The sequence below is a fragment of the Eurytemora carolleeae genome, unplaced genomic scaffold (genome assembly GCF_000591075.1).
Source record: "Eurytemora carolleeae unplaced genomic scaffold, Eaff_2.0 scaffold39, whole genome shotgun sequence".
Classification (NCBI taxonomy): Eukaryota; Metazoa; Arthropoda; class Copepoda; order Calanoida; family Temoridae; genus Eurytemora; species Eurytemora carolleeae.
Window position 1 is genome coordinate 157,351 of NW_019396056.1, and position 26,751 is coordinate 184,101.

A 26,751-nucleotide genomic window follows, 5' to 3' on the forward strand; every position below is an offset into this window, starting at 1 on the left:
TCTCTCCATATTTATCTACTCCGTCAGATGGTAAGACAGACCAGCTTCTCACTCCATATTGATCTACTCCGTCAGGTGCTAAGAGGGGGACACAAGATATAAGACAAAAAAAAGAAGAAAAGGTACAAATGAAAAGAAGAAATCAAAAATTGAAAAAAAGAGAAAGGAGAGAAAGAACAAAATCTATTTTTTTTTTACCATTATAGTATGTTTTAAAGATAATTTGTTTCCAAATTAATAAATGGTCTGCAATAACTAATTTTAAATATTGTTAAAGCTTTCTTTATTGCTCCTCAGTATCAAAAATAAATATATAAATATGCCACATGAAGCGCTAGAAATAAAATAACGTTTTTGAACCTTTGCGCATGCTCACTCCTCAATTAACAATGAAGCTTGAAATAATTAGTGAATTTAATACTTCATTTTCACTAGTGAGTGCGATGAGACCAATTTTCTATTTTTGTTCTTTCTGCATGTAATTATTTTTGTTGTATGATGTTGAACTCGAGTAGGCGAAAACAAAAAATCTAAACAACGTAAAGGTTTTTTGAAAATATCTTTTAAATGGAGATAGATATTACTTTGGGTGGGGTGAGGTAATTTTAGTTAACAGGCAGCCCGACCCAGGGAGGTACCAGGGCATTTGTGCCCCCCACCCTTAAAAACCCCTTTTTATTCACTATCAGTTCTGCCACTTATTATGATATTGCTTTAATACTGTAGTACAACTATTCAATTAATCCTACATGTTCACCGCAAATATTGTGTGATGTGTCATATTAAAAAAAATATGTTTCATGTAATAAAAATCATGAATTTTTAATGAAAGGCATTTCTTGTCAGTTTCTGAGTACAATGTACATATTTGATTTATGGATAACTAATGAAAATTTATATATATATATGTAATTTGTAAATTAATTATTTTTGTGATTTATACCAGAATATTTCTTTTTTTATTTCATATCAGATGTGTTGACTTGCTGAATATCCGGTTGGTAAGGTTAGTTTTTTATTGTTAAAGTATAACACACATTTTCTTGCCCCCCCCCCCCTAAAAATGTTTAGGGGGGGCAAAAAAAAATATTTCCCCCCTAACCAAATGTCTAGTTGCGCGCCTGGGATTGATGGATATTGTATAATAAATTATGATATCAAATATATATTTACACTGAAGGCAGTATTGATTAAAGCTTTTTTTAATGAAATTTCAAGTGACCCTCCATTTATAGAGTGGCATGTCCGAAAAACCTTTGAAACCTTTAATTTCTCCATCGATCGTTTCTGAAGCAAGAAATGCGCGAGTCATTTTGAAGAGAAACCAGAAAAAACATTCAGTTTTCAAAAGGGGAAACATGGTTTTTTATGCAACACTTAATCAGACAAAGCTTTGAAGGGTATTGTTGTGAATCATATTTTAATTCTTTTCTTAATCTTTTAGTTTGGGTTAGTGCAATGCAATGCAATGTAAAATGTAGATTGCCTGAGGAAGATGAATATTAAAAGAACCCCCCATCAGTCTCCTCCTCCTCGGAGGGGGCACGCGTAGGGGAATTTGGACGGGGGGCTTGGCCCCCCCTCGTATATGCCCTTAAACTCGAATCATGAAATGCAGTCATTAATTATTTGTGAATTGGATCTAAGATACGTAATTTTATTTCTAGTGCGTATTTATAGATTTATTTTCGAAACTGCAGATGGAGCAAAAAAGAAAGTTTTAACAATATTGTACACCATGGGCCATTAACAGATGTCAATATGGTCTTTTCTGAGAAATAAACGGTTTAATGCTAACTTTTTATTTCTGATTCTTCATTGAGGAGCTCGCATGCCGCAAAACACGTTTGGGTGGCGGGCATTTGTTTATTTCTGCACTCCCCCCCTCTCGTTCGCGACACACTCCGAAAGTTTAATTAATTTCAAATGTAAAAGCTGCGAAGCTGCTACTGGGGTGTGAGCGCAACTGCCGCAAAATATTCCACAGCACAGCTGCTCCATCTAAACATAGCTCCAATGCAATCCATTTTCAAATTCAGATATCAAAATAACAAAAATCAAAGTGTTAATGCATGAAATACTTAATCGACAAATTATATTTGATAGAGGTGCTAGTTCTTTCGTGTATGTGTAGAGAACGTTTGTGAAACCATATCTATTTTGTTTATGACATTGATTTAAACTATTTTAACATGAAATTATTCAGGGTTAAATTATACCCAGGCCACAAAGTATGAGACTTCACAACAGACGTCTGTATCCTGGGTCTGTCCTAGTGAACGATTTTTTGACCCCCCCCCCAGGGGGGGGCCGTGGGGTCCAAAAATCGTTCTATAGGACAGACCCCGGACCCGTCTTAGTACACGACTTTTGGACCTAGACTTAGTTTAACCCTGGGATTATTACATTTCAATAGATTTAGGTCGTCTTTATAGTCGCATTCTTTGTGGGTAGGATAAAGTAAAAAGTATAAAACAATATACAGAGCGTCCCATATCATATTAGATTATCTTCTGTAGCTATAACGCCAAAATACACATGTTAAACTTTAAAAACCTAGCATTTTCTACAAGAAAATTTTTATATTCTTCTTAAATTTTCTGATCAGTCCCGAAAATCGTAATTTAGATCCATTGACGATCTAATATGATGTGGGACACCCTGTATAATCCGAGTGTTGCTGCTAGTATAGGGGCCGTTGCTAGATTTTTTGGTTTAATTTTTTATTGGTTTAATTGGTATGTTTATGTTTATATATCACGGGTGTGATAATTTAAAACATCTCTTTTCTAACTTCATTGGCCTTTCAGGAGTTCAGCTAGTTACCGAGCTCAGGCTCTATATTGATAGGAGATGGGGNGTACTCCGGGAATTTACCGAGGTGCTATGTAGTAAATAATTACCGATGACTGAACGTTATTTATCTAGCAAATTATTAAGGCGAACTATTTACAAACCTATTTCAGATGAAAATGCAATCTGGGGTAAACGAAGAAAAGTTCCGCCCCTTCCGGCTTCACTGCCTAGGTTTTGAAAATTTATTTCACATGAAAACTGCAGTTATAAATAAAATTACCATTTGCACACATTTAAACAAATTGTCAAGGAAAGAAAAAGTTTTTAAAATGTATTTCTAGGATTTATGCAGACTCAAGAGCTGAAATATCTTGTCAAATTAGAATCCTTGATTCAAGAAGCAGATCCCTCAGTTCTAGATTCAGTTCAGGTATGACTAGAGAATTAGACTTTATGCAATATATATATATAATATTCCCCTGCAGCTCTACTTGAATATTCTAGGAGTATATAATATTCCCCCTGCAGCTCTACTTGAATATTCTAGGAGTATATAATATTCCCCCTGTAGCTCTACTTGAATATTCTAGGAGTATATAATATTCCCCCTGCAGCTCTACTTGAATATTCTAGGAATATATAATATTCCCCCTGCAGCTCTACATGAATATTTTAGGAATACATAATATTCCCCCTGCAGCTCTACTTGAAGTCCCCCCAAGGGAATCCCAACAAGAATTTGACTCTGCGAGTGATCAACCTCATCAGTATATACTACAGGAAACATGCTCAAACTTATCATTTTCTACAAAACTGTCGCAATATAGTAAAAATTATAAATTTTAAAATGGGGGGGGGGGGGCACAAAGAAGCGTACTACTCTCCGGAAAATTTAAACTCTTAGCATTGTCTTAGGACGCTGATTTTTTGCATGCGCATTGTGTATTATAACTGCAAAATGCAATTTTAAAAAGATCAGAGCAAATTACACTAGAAAACTCTGATCGGCGCGCTTTCTATTGCTGATTGGAAGCCAACAAATAGATGTATACACTTTTGCTTTTTAAAATTGGATAGTATTTTTGATTAATCACTTAATATACAATCTTCCTTAAAGTGATGCAACAACACCTGGACACTGTGTATGTGCAAGTAAAGTGAATAATGTGTGGTATCTAAACGATGACAGTAAGCCCATTAGAAAAGTAGTCCAAACACGTGTGCCTTTTGCCGATTGAGAATGTTTAAGTAGGTTTAAGTTTAACTCAAGATAATTTTACATTTTTACAAGTTGTACCATTTATTCTGCATATATTTAATGGAAACGATTTTGTTTCTTTTCAGATTTTTGTGGCATGGATTCTAAGAAATAGGTTAACATGCCAATTTGAAGATGTTTTCTGGTATATCATGGAATAAACCCTGATATACAACCTAAACAAACATCAGTAAAATAATCCATTATCATGGTTTCTTGCAATCTTACCAGTGTTTTCGACACAAGTTTCAAGAAAAAGAATAGATTTCTCTGGTCTAAATACCTATAAAATGACATACAACATGAAAAACTTTGATAGGTTGACCCCATAATTACCCGCTGGCCAGGAGCGCGACGATCAGAGTTATCAAACTATTCTAAGATATAGAATCCTTGTGTCTAGTACCCTAGAATCGACATATTACCTGTAAAACATATAGCAGGATGACCCAGAAGGTAACTGCTGGCTTCTAGCGCGCCGATCAGAGTGGTCTTACGAAAACTTAAACCCAAACAATGGAATCCTCACGCCCAATTACTTAGGAATCGACATACAACATGCAAAAACTTGGTAAGATGACTCATAACGTAACGGTAGGATAATAGCGTGACGATCAGAGTGGTTAAAAGACTTTTGAGTCCAAGAAATGGAATCCTCTTGCCCAATATCCTATTAATTGATGTAAGACATGTAAAACTTATTGGAAGATGACCCATATTGTAACATCTTGATTCTAGCGCGCCGGTCAGAATGCTCCACCAAAGTCAATTTTGACCTCGAATTCAGGGATTACTTGTTTAATCGCGACCTGATGCAAATTCAAGCTCATTGAAAGGTGTAAAGCTTGTGAAAATGTGAAAAAAATCGTACTTTTTAACTAAAAGCGCGCCCGCGAGCACTTTTGCTCAGATATTTTTAAAATCATGTTATGTTTGAACACTGTTTAAATTTTCCGGAGAGTATTACGTTTTGTGCCCCCCCCCCTTTATTAGCATAAAAATTGTACATTCCAATTTTGCACCTGATAAAAGTGCTCAAGATCTTGATGTAAGGGTAATATTTCAACCAAAATATCGAAAAAATTACTTGTTGCTATAAAGTCAAAACACACATTTTTAATGTCGGCCGAGTTACCGTTAACACCTTCCTAAACAGTTAACATTTAAATGTAAAACAAGTTTTTTTAAATAAAAATTAGCGAATCAAACATTTTTGTAGTTTTTTTTGGATCAACATATTAACAGAACTTTTTAAAGTTCATTAGCTTGATCCGGATCCGGTTTTGAATCCAGTTCTTGTTTTTGGATCCGAATTAATTTTTTACGGTATGGAAGGAACCCCATTATAGTAAAATGCATCATTAGCACCTCCTGAAAATAAAATGTTAGTATTCCTTTTAAAGTTCTACTGGAAAGATAAGAGACTAGATTTAAATAGAACATGAATTATTTGTAATATTTGATATCTCATGAAATAATGATATAATAGAATATAATGAAAAGAAATGTTATTTTTTTATAATTTTGAACTGGATTTTTAGGAAAAGTTCCCTCAACACATTCTTTATTCTAAAGGTAGGCCGGAATTTAATTAATTAATTTTTTAATTAATTTTTTATTTTACGATATTTTTAATTAATAAAAATATAGAAAATATCCCATTTCTTTTTAGGACATAATTACTGCTTTATTGGCTCTTGTAACAGCGCAAGGTACTGAAATAGGATATTTTATAATTTAATTTTAAAAAAATAATTAAAAAGATCTATATAAGATGGAATTTTAGGTATTGAACTGAAAGTAAAGACAGTCAAAATACTTTCTTGTTAACTAAGTTTATTGGAAGAAACAGCATTTGTTGAACATTTGGTTCATTGGTCAAGGGGGTAGTTCACAGTTTCTTTAAGGTCTCCATCTGCTTAGGCCAGGTAGAGGCTGATGAGGATTTAAAGCTTGGAATTGTTTCCTGTATCTTGTCATTAATCAACTCAGCTGTTCCTCCGGTTCTAGGTAACCTTTACTATTTTTATTTTAAAATATATTCTGACGAAAATATTTACTTATAAAAACGTTTAAATATACTCATTTAATTCAGATTAACTAATCTCTTATGGATTTTGACCAATTCTAAATCGGTTAATATTCCTGAGAGGAGAGAATTAGTTAAATATTCCATCTTTCCTATTCAGGCTTACGCTAGGAGCTGAGTTTATACGGCATAATTAGCGATATAATCCTTTTGCAATAAAAACGATCATCCTCTTGAGTTATAGTCTTTTATTCAAAAGTTCTAATCAAGGTTAACTTTATCTCATTCAAAAGATCTCGGCTTCGGACGTTTCTTAGTAAATATAACTTTTTAGAGGATTTTTACTCTATTGAAATGAAACTACCCATCAGCCATCTTGTTTTTTCAACGCTAACATGGGCAGAAATGGAAAGGTAAAATTTCAAAAATAAAAATTTACGTTTTTTTCTTTTTCTTAAATACACATATTCTAAAATAGTGTTTACAATGTTTTTTTTTCAGTCTACAGCTCAAACATTAACTTTTTTCCAATCAAAATTGTTACTAATTATATATTTAGATCTATTGAACTGAGAACTAAATCTTTAGAGCTACTCAAAAATTTACTGCACAAGGAAATACACAATTATTAATTAAAAATAATTTCTTTTTTGAATTTATTTTAATTTGTTACTTACGAGTTATCCCCTTGAAGCATTATTCTATAGGCTTTTCTTCCGACTTCAGTTAAATTTTTGTTTTTTAATTTTTACTTGATAAGAAGAATAATGTTTGTTTTATTTAATGGTTCTCGTTAGAACTCTGAAATATAATTTGGTGCATTTTAAATTCTTTGATTTTAATAATTTGATTATTTTGTGTAGAGAGCCGGGAAAAATGAAAACATATTTCAGGATTGCACAATATACATTAAATCTTTTATTACTTTAATATCTAGTGTTTATGTTAATATGTTAAATATACACACAGATGGGAAAATTCTACATGTTATTCAAATGTATTTTTTCAATAAGATGATTTTCGTTGATTTGAGGAAAACCTTAATTTTTTTACTCCAGTCTCTGGAGTTTCTTGTTATTGATAGTTTGTCGAGAATAATCATTTTTTTATCCATCAAACTAGACCTAAAAATATGAATTAAGTTAAAAAAATGTGTTATTGTTATCTTCCGAAATTCCCTTCAAGTCGTTTTAAAAAAAAAATTTTTTCATCAAGTATTGTTGTACAGGGGTTCTTCCCTGGTACACTTAGCAAACTGACAAAAATATTCAAGGAAATTAAAAATAAAAATTTTGAAAATTTAAATTGGTTTTGATTATAATTAACTGTCTTCGTTTTTTTATGATAAACATTTCATATTTAATTTGTTTTTAAAAAATATCAAATTTTTAATAAAATTAGGATCCATCCACTTCCCAGTCCAGCATCAAGGCGTCTGCTATCCAAGTCTGGGCTGCTTATGTCACAGGAAAATATTCACAGTTGTTAAAAAAGATTTTCTTTCTTATCAAAACTTGCAAAGAAGTTGCAAATTGTAATTCCACTTCGAAGTTGAACAATGAGCATTGTTAAATATTTGAAGTTAGATGACTTAATAAAGATTTACTTACTTACTAATAAAGATGATTCTTAAAGTTTTTAAGATCTAGATATTTATTATCTCCGTATCGAGATTATATTAAGGTTACAAAATTGTTTTTATTGATTTTGCAATAAAACTATTTAACGATAGTGGCATGTACATACATTTGTAAATTAATCAAGAAAAATTTATTAGTTGACGGAAACATTTTTTCGTTTTTTCTTTCCAAAATTAATGTTACATTCTTATTCTGAGAAGATAGAAAAAAAATTTTCTTGAAATTTTGAACTACGGAATTTTTAGAAATGTTAAGAAAAGAGGTCTCTTTTTTATAACTAGATTTTGTGAAATTTAAAGAACATCATTATCTATTCAAGTATTGACGAAGCAGCAGTTCAAGAGAAAAATCAAAAAACTACATGATATATAATACGATAGCATACTTGTATGCAATTTGACTTAGAATTAAGACAAACACAGTGTGTGTTATCGCTTCTTAAAGTTAAGAAAAGTATATCACTTAAAAACATTCATTTTTTCCAAGTGTTTATTGGTTGGGAAAGTTTTTATTGTCTTCAACACACCTTCTCTTTCAACAGTTTATTTTATGATCATGTTTAACTACTGATCACTAAGTTTTTATTCTCTTCAACACACCCTCTCTATCAACAGTTTATTTTATGATCATGTTTAACTACTGATCACTAAGCCAAAATTTCTGTTTTTATCAAAATACTAACTTAATGAGAAAAAAAAAATCGTTCACAGAGTGTGATCAAATAAGAAGATTTTTGTTAATTTTTAATAGAATTATAAAACTTTTAACTCCAAAAAGTCTTTATTTAAAAACTGTATTTTTATTTAAGTTTCTGTAGGATATTAACACGTTTTGTTGTTCAAATAGTTTGTCAAAATCTTGGCTAATAAATCTGGAATATTTTCTATCCAGAGATATTTTGTGATGCCCGGATGGAGGAATTGGATCAAGTCTGGAGGGGGAAAGCTCAGGGAGTCGGAGACATTCTTTTAATATTTTAAAATTTGTTCCCCCCCCCCCCACAATTGTTGATAAAATGGTAATATTTTACTTCAATTCCTATTTTTATCAATGGTGTTAGGAACGTCTCCGTGAATACAGACACAAATCCTGGCACAGTTGACCGATATACAGCTGTTATCTTCGCACTCAGATCACAGGTAGATTAATACAGATCCTGGAACAGTGGACCAATATACAGCTGTTAACTTCACACTCAGATCACAGGTAGATTAATACAGATCCTGGAACAGTGGACCAATTTACAGCTGTTAACTTCACACTCAGATCACAGGTACATTAATACAGATCCTGGAACAGTTCAACCAATATAAAGCTCTTATCTTCAGACTCAGATCAATAAAGATACTGACATAGTTTTAATAAAACCTTCTGTGTACTTTACGAAAATTTTGAAATGATTTTAGAATAAAAAAGGCTGTGCTAAACTGTGCTGATGGGATTCTTCTGAACTGTTGGAATATTCTAGAAAATTCAAGGTAAACTGAGAACCTAAATCTTGTATCTTAGTAGACACTGTTGACTGATTACACAAAGACTCTGATGACCAATTAGTATATATTTTTGATTAATTTTTTTGTTGATTAATTGATTTACTGATTTATTGACCGACTCAAAACTTGCATCAAAGTAAACCTGGAAATTGACGAAAATTTACCACTGAACGATGGTTTGCCTTTTACGGTTTATAATGTTTTAATTTCGTTTTGATTTCTATTTCATAAAAGGTACTGAAAGCTTAATTTCAAGTGACGTTGCTTGATACCCTCCCTACATGACCTACTCTAAAATTCCAATTTTTCCACCTCAACCCTAATACCTTTTTGTCACAAACAGCATTTGGAATTGATTTCTTTGTGGACAAATGTTGTGGGCTCCATTTTTAGACCACTAAGCATAACAAAGATTTAGTAAAATTGAAGAAACCTACAAACAAGAAACAGAGAGAAAAAAGAAAATTAAAAAGGAAAATGGAAGGAACTCTCCAAATGATAATCTTTTCACCATCAATTTATCCCGTTGGGGAATTGTTGTAGATAAGTTGGGAAAAGTCTGCCATCTTTGATGGCGGTTAAAGGTTTAACAGTTACCATTATAAAGGGAAGGTCACGCAAAATTACGCATACAGTCCCATTAATGTCTGAAGTAGAAATGAAAGGCTTTCAGGTTTGTTTGTTTTTAAAAGTGTTTATTTGTAAAAGAATTAATTTTAAATATTACGACTGGAGAGTGTTGCGAAAAACAGATTTGTATATCGTACGTACAGTAGAACTATAAAACCAATCTCTTTCTAACTTTTCATTTTGTTATAAAGTTGATTATAACAAGATTTTATGGTTCAATCCGTGTAGCAGAATAGTGGTAAGGCCCTAACTATAAAATCCATCCATTAGGTCACGTAATAAGTTCTATCTATCATCGATCATAGGCCCCAATAAACAATATCCATACTATAAATTAAGTAATAAACCGCGAAACCTTTAGAATCACACATTTTGTTCACATTAACTGCTATACAATTACAATCTGCTCATGTTTTCTATATCGTGGGTTAGGTTTGGTTGGGATTATATCTGGGCCCAGCGCTTCGGCCAGGATGGGCTAGGGGGCCGAGCGCTGCAGCTATTAATTACCTGTTTAAGTTTGCTAAGATTATAAGAACTCTTAATACCATTACTTCCGGATAGTGTTTCCAATTGCAATCTGCCCATGTTATCTATGCGGGTGATTGAATAAGACCTCTTGCTCAGTGATGGTAGAGGTTTCGTGATAAATATTTCAAATCACCCGAGGTTTCGGGGTAAAATTTGAGTTACCACAACTCCTAGGGTCAGAAATTACCGATTTTTCAGATCTCAATTGTGTCTCAAGTATGTGGTAAATTATACTGTTTTAGATCAATTGTTTTGAACATGCTGGTAGTGTGTTCTTTGGATGAGAATACATCAATCAATTCAAGGTATTAGTTAAAATTACTATGGAACAAAATCGTATTATGTTGCTGCAACATAACGAAACATTTTTAAAGGGGAATGAGAGATTTTTTTAAATAACTGGAAGAAAAATTTGTTCCTTTGGGGGTGGGGATTCGTTTTTAACCTTATGTCAAAGGGAAAATTATAAATTATAAATATTAATAGATGTAATGATCTGTTGGATACGTATGCACTGAAATATACGGATAAAGACGATCTGTCATTACAGATTAATACACAGCTCCACAATCTAAGGTATTTAAAAAATGCTTTTGGTATAAAGAAACAACTAAGCGCCTCGTGCCATATCTTGGAGAGTTTTCATGAGATTAAATCTTTTGGAAGAAACATTGCATTGCACTGGTGAATGGTTATGGTATAGAAACAGAAACCTCCTCTGTACACATTCAGTTTAGAAATTAACGCAGATTTAGGTCTTTTTTACGTGAACTTTCCCTCTAAAAACAGTTTTTTTTCTGCCGGACCATCTTAGGAACAAATCAATGAAAAATGAAAAAAGATACAAAAGGTTTTATCCAGAGGATCCCGGAGATATAAATACGTTATTTTCAAGTGTTGAAGTTGGGAAATGTTTGGGACTGTATACTGAGCAGAAGCTTGAGGGAACCCTGTCCCTTCTTCTAGGATATCTAAGGTATAATGTTTTCATGTTTGGGACTGTATACTGAGCAGAAGCTTGAGGCAATCCTGTCCCTCCTAGGATATCTAAGGTATAATGTTTTCATGTTTGGGACTGTATACTGAGCAGAAGCTTGAGGGAACCCTGTCCCTTCTTCTAGGATATCTAAGGTATAATGTTTTCATGTTTGGGACTGTATACTGAGCAGAAGCTTGAGGCAATCCTGTCCCTCCTAGGATATCTAAGGTATAATGTTTCATGTTTGGGACTGTAAACTGAGCAGAAGCTTGAGGGAACCCTGGCCCTTCTTCTAGGATATCTAAGGTATAATATTTCATGTTTGGGACTGTAAACTGAGCAGAAGCTTGAGGGAACCCTGTCCCTTCTTCTAGGATTTCTAAGGTATAATGTTTTCATGTTTGGGACTGTAAACTGAGCAGAAGCTTGAGGCAACCCTGTCCCTTCTTCTAGGATTTCTAAGGTATAATGTTTCATGTTTGATCATGTAAAATCGTTAGACGTGCAACTTTTATTTTTGTTTAGATTTCTACAGAGGATTGAGAGAAGTTCAGTCTTCTTTGTCACAAAGGAATTTTAGAGGAGAAACTCAGTTATAAATCCCTAATTCTAATGTTTTTATTTTCATTTTTAAACGTTTTTAAAAGATATTTGCTTTTTTTTAGAAATATGCAATTAGAAAGAAAATTTAAAGTTTTACTACAAAATTAGGCCCATGTTTATATTTTTAAGATATAAAAAGTAAATAAAATTAGCAATGAAAGAGAAATCTCGTATAAAATACAATAAAATCCTCTATATGTACCACTATATGTAGGTGTACATAAGCGTGCTTGTACAGAACTTAATCCGTGTATCTCAGTTCTCTAACAGAGCATCGTGTATGTTTGGTTCCGAGCTTCCTGCCCACACCCGCAAACAGGTGTGGCGGGGGGGGGGATCATTTTTTTAATTTTCCCAAAGTTTTTAAACGCATGGGGTTTTGCAAATTAATTGATTATTTTTCATTTTAGGATTTCTCTGATTTTAATTTCTTATTCAAACCAGAATATTATCTCAGGGAATTGTAGAAATCAGAAAATAAATTTTTACTAATGATTTAATTTTTTTTATATATTTTTGTTTTAAGTTTCTTTATTATTGTTTTTTTCCATGTGAAACATTTGTACAATTGTTAGTGGAGGGAGAGCAGAGAAGGATTACCGGTATCTGACTTCAACCAAACTAAAGATCCTTCTTCAACATATATGCAGACTTTTAGGCATATAGTTATACCATCATGTCAAAACATTTTATTGTGACCTTTTATTTTAAAAGTGTTTATAACAAGTTATTACGTTATTCTTTGAAACTTTATTTGTGCGCTCATTTTTTATTTTAATTGTTTTTCTGTTAAAATCTGTTTGCAGTTTTTTTTTTTATTAAAAACCTCTCGTTGATTTCTACATTCTACAGCATGACAAATAAGCAATTTGTCCAGTTTTGTATAGTTTCGGTTGAAAAACAAGTTTTTTAACGTTTAAACATTTAGGTTAAATTGGCAAAGATTGTTTAAAGGAGAGTAAGAGGAGGGGGGAAGGGTGGGAATATATTATTGTCCTGTTCCATGGTTGACTCTTGATATTAGGATGCATGGAGAGTTTTTACATAATCCTAGAATACCTGTTAGAAGGAGTTGAGGAGTTAGAATATCTCAAGGAATGGTTTCACCACATTCATTAGAATTATTAAGTACAAACATCTTGCAGAACTATGGCTTAATCCATTTTGTTTTGATCTAGATCTAGCTCATAAATATTTCTTTTTCTCTGTTTTCAATTATCTGTTATGCTCAAATTTGATTGGCTTATTAGAGACAAGAGCTGCACGTTTAAAACACAATTAACTTTTCACATTACCTAGCGTTTGCTCGGACCAAGTTCAGATTAAAACAGAATCAGATATCAGACTTGCAGCACAGAGTGGAGTTTAATCAATCTCTCAATATCTCATTGTTGTCAACTCTTAAAATATTTGCGGTTATAACAAAAAATTTACTTTTAATTTTTTTGTTGTAGATAATTTGTCACCATATCTGGATCCTAAACTAAAATTTTTTTTCATAGTTTAAACCGTATCATTCTTCGCTTTATGTTGTGTCGATACTCATGTCATGTGAAAACTTTTCATTTAGAGAGAGGTAATCAATATCTTGAACCTTGTTATCTCCGGTAGAAAAGATGTAGACGAGGATTCAGCTCAAGCCTGCACAAGGAAAACAATTATAATGTCTTTGTCTACTGTCCATGCACACATTTCGAATATAGAATTAAATGATGTTTTTTTTTAATTATTAAAGATGGTAATAATAATAGTACATATTGATTTTTATTTGAATTTTTAATTGAACAATAATCACAGAATAGCGCTAGTCCTACCATTTTCAAAACGTGGGCTGCCATTTTTGTGCTTTCATTATTACCAGAGATATTAATGATTTCGTTCATAATGTGACATTTTCATTGTTTTATTTAATAAATTGAAATTTAAACATAATTCAACATATATCTTGTATTTTTGAGAGCAAAAAAAGGCAGACCATATTTTCCAAATGGCATGATTATGGCTATTCTGTTTTTATGGTTTCATAATGCTATGTTTAATGTCAAAAACTATTTCTACGGTCAAAGGCGACTCTTTGAAGTCATCAATCGATTAACATTATTCCGGGTTATTTAAGAGTTTTACTGTATATAAATACATACTTTGCTGATATTTTACTGTTTTTTTTAGTGTACTGCAGAAATATATTGAGATAAAACCAACACTACACCAGAATGTACTTGCTAAAGCTAAATCAGGTTATTTTAGAACAAAACATGGTTCTCAGGTTGTTCATAATTTTTCTTTCTTCAGGAGAGATATCAAGGTCAATTAGTGAGATGAATGATCAGTGGACCGAAGAATTGCTGGCTGTTGAAGGACTTGGCATTATTGGAAATATATGTGGAAACAAACTCAGGTTAAGACGCATTGATTTTTCTCCTTTCCTGAATATTAAAGACGCATTAATTGATTAATTGATTGTTTTGCTGCAATTAATTATTGTTCATTTGTAGTTGCTATCATCCTGAGATCCTGCTTTACTTGGTCTCCAGTGTATCCTTGGTCGATCCTTTAGCTGTTCAAGTTCTTTTCTTCTCCGTAGCAGATATAAGTTCAGGTAGTTGTTCAAAACATTATAAGTTCAGAAGTGGTTCAAACATTGTCTGTAGCAGACATAAGGACAGGAAGTGGTTCAAACATTGTCTGTAGCAGACATAAGGTCAGGAAGTGGTTCAAACATTGTCTTATTTGATCTATTTTGATTTTGTTCTTATGTGAAAACTTTAAAATTTGACGACTATTTTCTCCAAGATTGTTCCTCATCAGAATTTTTTATCTTTACACGTTTAAATTATATGACTCAAGTTTTTCGTTCAGCTGCAGTTTGTTATTTATTGGAAACCTGTTCATTTCGTAAACTATGCAACAAGTTCGTTTCATACAATATTCGTTTATTTAGGTTGTGGATTATCAATTCAAGATCTGCTTTTGAATAATATTGATCATTTGACCAAAGATCTGAATCTAATGTTGAGACAAAGACAAACCAACAGCCCTGGTCTTCCAACCCTTATTAGGAAATCTAGAATCAGGACATAATAACTAAGTTTTCAAATTTAATAAATTGTCGTTTTACCACGTTTCACTTAATAAAATGACATAACCGCAGCATACGGTACCAAGAACCAGAACGTGTCTGTACCAAACCTAAAATATCATATACATATTGATGGACGAGGGGGGGGGGGGAGGCGACCCGCACCCGTTTTACCTCTGACCCTCACCCGTTTTGCCTTCCGGCAAAATTTCTTAATTTGTATATGCTAATTATAGACGAATGCAGCATTAATTTAAAGTTATAAAGACGTCATGACATCTATCATATAATGATAATAATCATCATATTTTTGTTCGTAACAGTAGCACAATTCCCTGCTGAAATAAGCAATAGATTTAAAAATTCTGATCAAACAACATTTTAGTGTGGATCGTATTTGAGGCATTTCGCTATTTATGTCACTTTCCCGTATGTCTTCCGCCCGCATTTGTATTCATAAAATGACATATTTGAGTATATATAGGCTGAAAAATACTCGAAAAATTTTTAGACCACAAAGAAAAAATCATTTCTTAAATAAAATCTTGCATTTTGGTGTGCGATTCAGTAAAAGTTAGTTTATTATAAATCCAATTAAATTAGAAATTTTTAGTTAAAACCAGTCGTACCTGACTGACAGTGCCTAATAGAAATAACAACAATTTTCAGACTTAAAACAATTGCCAAGCATGCCACAAATCCCATTTTGTGACGTCATCTGCGGGTCAGAGGTAAAATGGGTGCTGGTCGCCTTCCCTCCCTAGATGGACCTTTCCTCTTTTATTCTAATTTGGCATTTGAGAAAAATTCTATTTGGGAATCAAGTCACTTGTGCAAATTCTCCCGTTTAAATTGGAGAGTATCTTTTTAAGTTAAAACTTGATCCTTGGTTCCTACAGGCTCGTGATGCAGGTATCTCCTGAAAATCAGGATTTAGAAGACCTAAATGATACAATCGAATCCTTAGTAGTTAACCTTGCAACAAGTCAAGAACATCAAGTTTTAGGAAAATGCATCTCAATTGTTAATTTTATTATTTTCAAACAGGCTGCTACAGCATGGATGGACATGGGGGCTTAGGATCGGAAGAGAACAGGAAATCAAACAATAGTCCCCAAACCGAGCTATTGTCTGTACTTTAAAGTCTTTTTAGCGGGTTCTTTTTCAATTTTCCTTCCTTCTTTAAGATCTTTTTATAACTGTGATGCATAGAAATACTGAACCTGGTTCGAATATTTGTGACTGGATACCAGGAGGTCTTCAAGAAAACTGTTGAGAGGGTAGTGAAGACAGAAGATACAGGAATAATAACAACCATGGTTCAAGAATGGGAAGCTAAGAGAAAAGCAGAGATTGAAGAAACAGAAGAACTTCTACAATGTCCAGAAGAAGGATTGCATGATCAACAAGATGATGATGTCAATATGGACGAACCTGAACCGGAACCTGAAGCTACTCCACTAACCCTGGATCAGAAGTTCCTTAAGACTGTTCTAGATCATGTCCGCCATTTTGTTTCTATGGCTGGAAAACCGGTTTGGCAATTGGCTGCACTCGACTGTATAACATCATGCATAAGCTTACTTGGTTCAACACCTGGTCAAATATATGGAGAAAAGCAGGTTTCTTAATTCAAGTTAATTATCTATATATATATATATATATATATATATCTAACTTCATTTATAATATATGGATATGAATGTTTTCAGGAAATTATTATGCCCCTGGTTCATCAAGTTTGGTCTCCTCTACATTTACTCTTCAAATCCACAAACATCTTCATAGTAGACAAGGTAGAAGCGTTTTTAGCAGTCTTTTCAAATTTTAAGAATTAACTACACCGTATAAAATATTAAAGAAAAGGGGTTTGTATTTCCCAAAAGCCCCCCCCCCCCTCCTGCTACGGATCATGGAAACAATTAATTTTAAAAGATTTGGGACATTCGCCAAATTGAAAATATACAATACTTGATATCCTTTTTTAAACTTGAATACATTATACAATTTTTATTGATCATCGGGGGATCTATGTATCTAAATTGGTAAGATTTGGCTTGTCGTTTTCCAAATTCAGATTTTTATGTATTTTTCTTACATGGGAACAATCCCTTTCTTAAGAATATCACTTACTATTTTTTCTCTAAAATATTTGTTTGATATACAACCCGAAGCCTGTTTTCTAGTGAAATGTATAATCCTTATTTTTTAACCAATAATTTAGGCATTTGATTGTCTGTGGGTGATTGCAACGCATGCACGAGAGTTTGTTCACAAACGAACTGTTTCCGACGTGTTCCCTCCCTTGCTCTCATTCTTCCGTAGTCTGGAGATAATGGTGAAGGATAGGGATAAACAGAATACAATGGCGGCAACACAATCAAGGTTTGGAACATTGCTCGGAACTATTTACTAAGACACTCTTAGTCTTTGGGTCTCTCTCGAAACAAAATGTTGATCAAAAAGCTGTTTGATAATGTTTCTTTAAGTGTATTATACATTGTACACAACACACCTAGTATTTTTTCGTCAATTTTTTCTACGGAGTTCTTTTTTCAGTATATTTCCCTTCTCATGGTTATATTTTTCATATGAGTTCAATGGCGGTTAAAGTACTTCAATTGATATCGGATTTTTACCGGTGTTTTGATTTCGCAGATTCTATCAGGGTCGCAACTAGTACTTTTATCATGGGGGGGGGGGCGAAATTTTTTTTTGAAAGGGGAGGGGGGGGGGGGTAACGAAGGGACTAGAACCCCCGTGTTTTTCAGTTGTTACATGTACAGATTTGACTCAGTGTTCAATGCAAACCGATTTGTGTTCATATCCTATGGCTTGTTCTTAGTTTTAAAATTTGTTTACTTTCAACAGCTGTAAAATAAACTATGTAAACCATTTCTTTGAATTTGTGTGCGAATCGCTAAAGAAAAATGCTGTTCATCTTGAGTTCTAGTGTCATATTTTCCCCATTTTAAAAGCATATTTTTTAATCTTTTTCTTAAAGTCAGTTAGACCCTGGCTTAATCATATACACTATATGTGTATTAATTCCCCTATTATAGTCTACACCATAGCTTCATAGCTCCCCCCCTCCCCTGCTGAATACGCCTCTGGTACCATTAAACGTCATGTTTTGTAATACCCATAAGAAGTAACATGTTGTTTATATAAATATTTATTTTTTTGACACGAGGATAAATAAAGTGTGATTGACTTTCTTCAAATTGAAAAGGAGAAAATAGCAAGAATTTCTAAAATAAATGATGCGCGAAGCGCTAAAGAAAATTTTTTTTTTCTTCACAACATTGATAATCGCAATTCTTCAGTGGCGGCGCCACTCTTTTAAGTTGCTAGTTGCATACTATACTATAAGTTTATCAGATGTATTTGTTGCTGAGATGTTTACTACAAGGAAATAGAATGTTTAACGTTATATATATTGCAATTACAAGAAAAATAGGATTAGTTTCCTGGTGTTAGGCTTCTTATTATTGGTCTCATATTTATCCGAGATATACAAACCAGGTAAAACCGGAAATATCTTGTTTTGATGTATTTTCTATAGACGATGCAATCCATGTTTCAAATATATATATATATATCCGAGATATACAAACCAGGTAAAACCGGAAATATCTTGTTTTGATGTATTTTCTATAGACGAGGCAATCCATGTTTTAAATATATATATATTTATCCGAGATATACAAACCAGGTAAAACCGGAAATATCTTGTTTTGATGTATTTTCTATAGACGAGGCAATCCATGTTTCAAATATATATTAACTATGATGACTAAAAAAAGCAAAAAAAAATCAACTCACTTATTACGAAGTTTTTATGCAGATGCACTTATTTGTATGATTCGGGTCCATTAACGAATAATGAAAAACCATGTATGGGGGTGCACTTGTGAGGACTTAGATTAACAACGTACATTAAGGACGCACATTAGTTTTTCAGCGGAAGCGAACTTTGCGGAAATTTGCGCGCAACGACTTTTCCATTCTGCTGGGATTCACAAATGCGCGTGAAATATGTAATACCTAACAAACATATTGCCAGTTTATCAAATTAGACTGCAAATTTGTTGTTTTATGGTATAATGAAACTGGAATCAGGTTAAATATATCTGAATCTAATTATGAAATGAAGCAACCTCGGATTATTGTTAAACAATAAATACCTGAGTTATAGAACAATTACAACCACTTTNTTAATTTTTAAAAATCTAAAAATATTTATTTTAACTTTTTCTTCGAAATTATTTCTTTCGCTATTAAGTATTTATTTACTTTGTATTTCAATTTGTTAGATACATTAATTATCCCAAATAGTAATATGGTAATTTGGTCGCGTACGGTGTACTGGATCCTTGGTGTACATATTTTGAATTTAGACAGGTTTAGGAAGCTTATAGAAATACGATTTGTAAATTTTTGTTTGAATCATATACTGATTCTGATTCTGATTCTGATTCTGATTCTGATTCTGATTCTGATTCTGATTCTGATTCTGATTGTGTTTAGGAGGATTCTAAGTAAGCTTGTGGACGGCATCTGGGCCTTGTTAGATCTTCTTGATCTTTCTCCTTTAGAGACAGATCCAATCATTCAAGTACTGCTAGATCATGTACAGGTCAATTTTTACACTTCTTTGTATTTTAGGCTTGATATTCTAGTCATTCATATACAAGTTAACACTTGTACCGTACTGCAGTGTAGGTTTAGTAATTTAACAGTGGTCGCCCAGTTAAAGCAGAATGTAAAGACGATTTGTAATTATTGCTGCAAATATTAGATTTATGTCTTAAAGTCTTAAAACACATTAAAGGTCGCCTCACTGGTTTAGTATTTTATTGATATGAAGGTTGTATAGATTAAAACCTAAATGCTAAATATTGTTTAGGATAAGATTGTATACGGAGACACGAAATATTTCTTCCAACCTAAGCGCCCCTTGGACTCTAACATACTCCAGCTTAAACTAAATTACTAAATCTTAAATAGATTCAGTTAAACTTTTTTTATCTTGTTAATCCTTCATTTGTGATAATGATTCGAGTATGTTTATAATGAATACATTTATACAACTCTTACCATGCTTATTTAATTTTTCATTGTTTTTTGATTGATAGATTTTTATATTCATTGATGGATGATGGTTAGTTTATTAAGTTATTCATTGATTTGTCAATTGAATGAGTGAATAATGATTAATTGATTTGTCGATTGAATGAGTGAATAATGATTAATTAATTTGTCGATTGAATGAGTGAATAATGATTAATTGATTTGTCAATTGAATGCGTGAATAATGATTAATTGATTTGTCGATTGAATAAGTGAATAATGATTAATTGATTTGTCGATTGAATGAGTGAATAATGATTAATTAATTTGTCGATTGAATGAGTGAATAATGATTAATTGATTTGTCAATTGAATGCGTGAATAATGATTAATTGATTTGTCGATTGAATAAGTGAATAATGATTAATTGATTTGTCAATTGAATGAGTAAATAATGATTAATTGAATTGTCGATTGAATGAGTGAATAATGATTATTTTATTTTTCGATTGAATGAGTGAATAATGATTAATTATTGATTTGTCGATTGAATGAGTGAATAATGATTAATTGATTTGTCGATTGAATGATTGAATATTGACTAATTGATTTGTCGATTGAATGAGTGAATAATGATTAATTGATTTGTCGATTGAATGAGTGAATAATGATATAATTGTCATCAGTGTAGTGTGACTGTTTATGTATTCCCTTATAAACTCCCCAGATCAGAAACCTTCAGAAACGGATCTCAAAATTTCTCTGCTACCCCCTCTGCAGTCTGCAATGTACACTGTACAGTTGCTAAGTAGGGTTAATATTGTTGGATAATAGTTTTCAAGTTTCTGTTGGTATAAACCCTAGCTTTAAGTGGTTTTAGATTTCTTTAGAAGAAAAACAATTATTAAAAAAGCATAAAAAAAATTTAGAATCTGCGAACAATTCTTTTTAAGGGTCAAATTTGACGTTTTTTTAAAGTTTCTTTGATTTGTCAAAGCCGTTGAAACTACAATCAACGTACTCATATAAAGTTATAGTTTTGTTTTGATGTCGGTCTGTTTGTATTTCCGATCATAACTCATGAACTCCTTTGCCAATTTAACTCAAATTTTTATGGGTGAACTCGGTAGAACCAAGGGAATATTCTTTGCTTGGTTTACAAATCATTTATGGGGCCAGACTATGCTGGATTTTCATGTTAGTTTAATTATAAAAATAATTTTTTTAATTTCGATTTTTCCCTGTCAGCATTTTTGGCAGACGATAAAGATAAAATTCCATTCCTTATAGAAAAATCGACGTAACTTTTGATATAAAAAACCTTTTAAAATTCACAGTGTACAAATTTCTTGTACGGCAAAATTCGATAAAATATTAGTTATATTTGTATCAACTTTTTTAACACTTAAATCTCAGCTGAAAGTGTTCATTCTTATTATAAATAATCCTCAATCTCATCTCTCGTTCATGAACTTTGCAAAATAACTGAGATGAAGTTTCTAATCTCAAATCGCAAAAAGCATAATTCTTTTACATATTTTTTTTGGATTTGTTTTTTAAATGAGTTTTAAAAGTCTCAAATCAAATAAAATAATAGTAAAGTTTCATTTTAAAATTTGTTTCGTATTTCTTCAATTCTTTTCATTTTGTACAGGCCTCTGGTATATTCTCAAACTTTTATTAAAATTAAAGAGTTTTCTGAAAAATTTATAAAGACTTCTCTAATACTCTATTTCTTTAAATGTGGAGTTGTCCTTAAATAATAATAGTAATCGTACTCGTAGAAGGACGTCCCTATTCCATTGAATGTAGGGTTGTCCTTAAATAATAATGATAGTAGTAGAAGAATGTCCCTTTTCCATTGAATGTGGGGTTGTCCTTAAATAATAATAATAGTAGTAGAAGGACGTTTCTAAAATCCAGAGACTGCAACTTTTGTATGAGATAGCATGACCATGTCACAGTGAAAATTCAAACATTAATAGGGATTGAGTGGTTTCTAATTATAGATTCCTGAAGGTGTTAACTTATACTGCTTAACTTGTATTTCCTGAATGGATTAAGAAGTTCCGACCTATGATTAGATTTGATAAAAAAGAAAACTTGAGAAAAGTCGCCTCTTGTCATCAAAATGCTAAAAAATAAAGGAGATCATGTAGAATTTTTATTACTATAATAGCTCATTTAATTAGATGTCTTCTGTACATTGTGTACTTTAAGGGTGATAAATGATTATGTACAGATGTTCAACGTAAAACTAATTGTGTACAACATACGGTGTAAACACGTACAATGTACAATGTGTTGGATTGTCTGTCTCTTGAGTAATTCAGATATGTACATCAACAACACCGTATTACGCGTCAGGAAGTGTTAAAAATTTAGATATTTTATTTCTAGAAATATTGGGAGGAGGAATCTATATATTAGTGTGGCCATGGTAGGGGGAAATCTGACATTGGTCCCGGTTTCTTTCACGTGGTTTTCCCCAGTTCTTCCAATCTAATTCTAACTTCAAGTGTATCCGAACTAAAAAGGATATTTTGCTGATAGTAGAGTCTCAGTTTACTAGTTAATTTCCCCACACTTCACTGAGAACAATTGGTAGGCGAGGGGGGGGGGGGGGTTTCGGTGAATAGAGGAGAATTATACAGTGCATTATATTTCAGAGACGTCTGTGACCTTCGAAGTCTATTTAATGAAAAAGTGCTGATAAAAGATTGCAGTGTTAATTTGAAAAGCTGACCACAATTTGAAAATAGACTAGTTGTATTCTAAAGTAAGGAACAACCACAAGTCCCAAGGTTGAAAAAATATAGTCTTCTCATATGTAGCTTATTTAATGATTTGGCAAATAGAGAATTACTGTTTACAGTTGCAGGGAACCGAGAATATAAGGGAACAGACAGTGCAAATTCTGTACAGTCGTCTCTGAAGTCATCCTTTGTGGACAAACTTGTAAGACTAATGTTTAAAGGGAGTGTTCGCGAAAAATGAAAGGGGGTACAGGCTTACGGTGAAAAATAATCGCTTTTGATCGCTACTAATCTTACTTCTCTCTGTTGCGTCTATAAGAAGAATACGACGTATACTGAAGAACGTAGCGTCCATAAAAATTCGGAAAGTTGCAATATAAGACTTATATCGTAAAAAAATCAATTTAATTACAAACAAATCGTTCAGATTTTACAACATAAAATAATCGATTATCTTTCGAATTTCGACGGATTCGTATAAAGTTAATATTTCATAATATCTGTTATTTGTTTATTATACAATGCACTTAAAACGATTTTTTTCCGTTAGGTGTTTCTGCCACGTGTAATCTGGCGGCCAACGATTTCTGCGTTTTAAGGGCATTGTATATAAGATGAATATTAAATATTAACTATATACAAATGCGGCATCGAAAAATAATCGATGATTTTAGGTTGTAATATCTGAATGATTTGTTTGAAATCAAATTTATTATTTTACGATCAGAGTCATATGTTGCAACTTTCTGAATTTGTATGGACGCTACGTTCTTCAGTATAAGTCGTTTTTAACAATTTTCTCCTTATAGACGCAACAGATATAGATTTGTAGCGATCTAAAGTGATTATTTTTCGCCGTAAGCCTATACCCCCTTTCATTTTTCGCGAACACTCCCTTTAAAGGAGACACACTGAATTTGTTTATAGAGAGAAGAATTTAAATTTGGGGAATTGGGGATTATATTACTGGGGAGCAAATGCAATTTCAGAAAAGTGTGAAAGGTTTTGTTTACACAGAAATTGAGACATCTTGGACAAATATAGCGCTAGATAGAAAAAAGTAAACAGAGAAAGAAATTTTAGCTGAAGCTGAGAATAATAAATTGAAAGATGAAAACCAAGAATATGGTTCCTAATCTAAATATTTTAGAATTATCACTTTGTGTTTATTAACTGATTGTATGTGTTTTAGCAATAAATATTGAATAAAGTTGAATAAACATTAAACACACGGTGTCTCCTGTATACTTTACACATTTAAACATCAAATATACAGGAGTAGAGAGGTCTTAACAAGCTGAGCAAATATAGTTTGGTACAGTACAGTTCATACAGTCGGAAGTATAGTACATAGATTACTATCAACAGTTGGAGCTAGACGGACAATAACACTGAGAGTTCAAGGTTCATAGTTCAGACCTGTACAATCGATTATAGTATGCTTTTTAGATCAAATAGTTGGAAAATAGCAATATTAGCAAATTTGTAAAATTCGTGATTTTCCTTTAAGCAATTTAATTTCTCTTAAAAGCAGAACAAAATAGTAAGAAAAATTAGCATGAAAGCTCAGTGAGGTGTGGGCAAGCCTTTAAAGGATTATCTTTAATTTGATCAGCAAAGCAAAAAGTTAAAGATCGAGGGATAAAGAAAACCAAAAATGTATTTTAACTATCTTCGGTCAAAGATAAACAAAAGATCTCAAAAGTATATTCCTTGACGATCAATCAAAAAAAAAAATTTTAAAAACATAATCCAAAAAATTGCACTTTAGAAAAAAGTCCTTCCCTCCAGTTCATAAGATTCTCTATAATTTAATGATCATAAAAATAATATAAATTTTTCTGTGTTAAAACTAATAAAAATATAAGATTGGTTCTTGGTTTAAAAATTCTTATGAGAAAATTGCAACCATTGAAGACTCTATCTTTGGAACTGCTTGATTTGTAATAAAATCTTGAAGAGCTGAGATAGGAAAATCTGAAAATAATTTAATGTTTTTTTGTTTATGTTTCCTGGACAGGAAAATGACTTTTGAAATGAGGAATTAGCTGAATAAGAAAAGATTAAACCAAAACTAGGTGAATAGTATCAAAAGCTAAAAAACATATTGTGCTAATGCATTAATTAACAGGTGTGACAATAGAGGGAAAAGGCTGTGGTTTTGTCCAAATAAAAAAAGGAAGAAAAGGCGTCCTTGATTTATCACAAGTTTGTTTCGACGATTATATTTACAAGGGTCGTATTCACAAATAGAGGACAGTCAATATTCACAAATAGAGGACAGCCAATATTCACAAATAGAGGACAGTCCATATATTCCCACTCACAGGATCTTGTTTAAGTAATATCTGTAGAAATAGAGAGAGAGGGCTTTAATATTTTACATAGTTTCAACAAATGGAAGCATCAGACAGCAGAAAATTATTCAAATGACCCCTTTCCAAAATTTAAATCTAGATCGGAGCTTAAAAACCCTAATCAGTGATTTTTTTTGGTCACTAAGTACTTCCAGGTTGGGGGAATAGAAAATATTTGTATTTGTTGTAGACTCAGATAATGAACAAATGGAAAATATAAAATAGCTTTTTTCATTTGTGTGTACACTGTACAACTGTACAACACTATCTGTACATAAAAGATATGTGCAGTACAGTACATATCAATTGCCCCCTCTCAAACATCACAGTATTTACTATCAACAACGTCTCTGGGACTGGATAAGATCGGTGTGTGGTTTCCTTATACGGTTTAAATTTTCACAATTCTTCAATCATCCATTTAACAGATGGTCTTTTTTCGTCCGCCTTTTCGAGGTCAGTATTGAGCTAATTATCATTATTTTACCTCTGCACTGCGAACATGAGAATCAAGTTTTTTTTAAATTAAGTGCATCAGTTGATGATTGCACGTTATAAAACCATTTCTTTTGAAAACATCACTTTTACAGAAAAATGGTTTTAAATAAGTTTCATTATTATTTTCCTGTAAACTTTAAAGTATTCTCTAGAGGTAAAAAGTCTACCAGGATTCAGTAGTTTGGAAAACTGATCCCACTGCACTTGAAAATTCACATATTGAATCTTCTTTTAATTTTGAGCGGAGTGCATTCTGCACCAACTGCACCATCAGATTACTGGGTTTCACCTCAATGTTCTTCATCCGTCTCACCAGGAGGAAGAGAAGAGGGGTGTAGGAACCCATAGAATATTTGAACTTCTTTTTGGGCATTTTAAAGTTTTAATTGGACAATTTTGGGGTGGTCTATAATGGCTGAGTTTACACCTGCTGCAGGTTTGAGGTTGAGGAGATTACATAGTTAAGGTTCATTGCATCATCGTGGTTAATTGATTGAATGATAGGTTGGCACAAGTCTATGAATATATTTGAGGCAGGTGGTTCCCAGCTGTAATGCCTGAAAAAAACGTTTAATTTTATTTTAAAATCTTGATGTATTGTTAGCGCAATATTTTTATATTTCTGGGAAATGTTTTGATACCAAAATTAAATTCTGAAGTTTTTAAGGGAAATAAAACAAAATAATATGCAACCCCCCCCCCTCATCACCCACACAACCCCGATAAATTAAGGGTAAAGGAGTTTTAAAAAACCATCTAAATCAAAATTTAAGCCGAATTTTCTTTAAGATCTACATTAAGTAAAAAAAAAATTAACATAAGTTTGTTTTGCCCCAATTGGGCAGAAGTTTAGCCGTTCCAAACAATAAATAAAGTTCTGACCAAAAACTAATATTTTTCATGTTGGGCGTAAAAACGTTGTGTTATGCTTTTTATTTCAAAGTGTATTAGACGAGATATATTAATATTTCTACAGCAGGTCTCAGGTAAGTTCATTTATCAATTATGAATAATGAATATAAACTGATA

The 26,751-nt window shown here is 32.3% G+C and overlaps 2 protein-coding genes across 2 annotated transcripts in view; one reads left to right on the forward strand and one right to left on the reverse strand.

Annotated features, from left to right (window-relative positions):
* Window positions 1-2,970: 2,970 nt before the first annotated feature.
* Window positions 2,971-20,137, forward strand: LOC111707123 (TELO2-interacting protein 1 homolog). The gene is made up of 33 exons (XM_023480134.1): window positions 2,971-3,027; window positions 3,138-3,226; window positions 3,473-3,576; window positions 5,596-5,629; window positions 5,727-5,766; window positions 5,978-6,064; window positions 6,418-6,496; window positions 6,643-6,697; window positions 6,947-6,976; window positions 7,312-7,356; window positions 7,485-7,551; window positions 8,615-8,673; window positions 8,804-8,862; window positions 9,130-9,201; window positions 10,620-10,682; window positions 10,864-10,953; window positions 11,273-11,353; window positions 11,882-11,927; window positions 12,174-12,278; window positions 12,370-12,416; window positions 12,535-12,617; window positions 12,984-13,054; window positions 13,530-13,609; window positions 14,129-14,196; window positions 14,252-14,357; window positions 14,455-14,558; window positions 14,901-15,018; window positions 15,938-16,044; window positions 16,251-16,660; window positions 16,751-16,834; window positions 17,263-17,423; window positions 19,569-19,677; window positions 19,948-20,137. Exons 1-33 carry the CDS (start codon window positions 2,973-2,975, stop codon window positions 20,035-20,037), a joined length of 2,898 nt encoding a protein of 965 aa, XP_023335902.1. The 5' UTR covers window positions 2,971-2,972; the 3' UTR covers window positions 20,038-20,137.
* A 3,870-nt stretch (window positions 20,138-24,007) lies between these two features.
* Window positions 24,008-26,751, reverse strand: part of LOC111707148 (potassium voltage-gated channel protein Shaker) — a 44,381-nt gene continuing 41,637 nt past the window's right edge. Inside the window, exon 21 of the mRNA XM_023480181.1 lies at window positions 24,008-26,279. The gene's annotated coding sequence lies outside the window, so the exon portion shown is untranslated. The remainder of the gene's footprint in view (window positions 26,280-26,751) is intronic.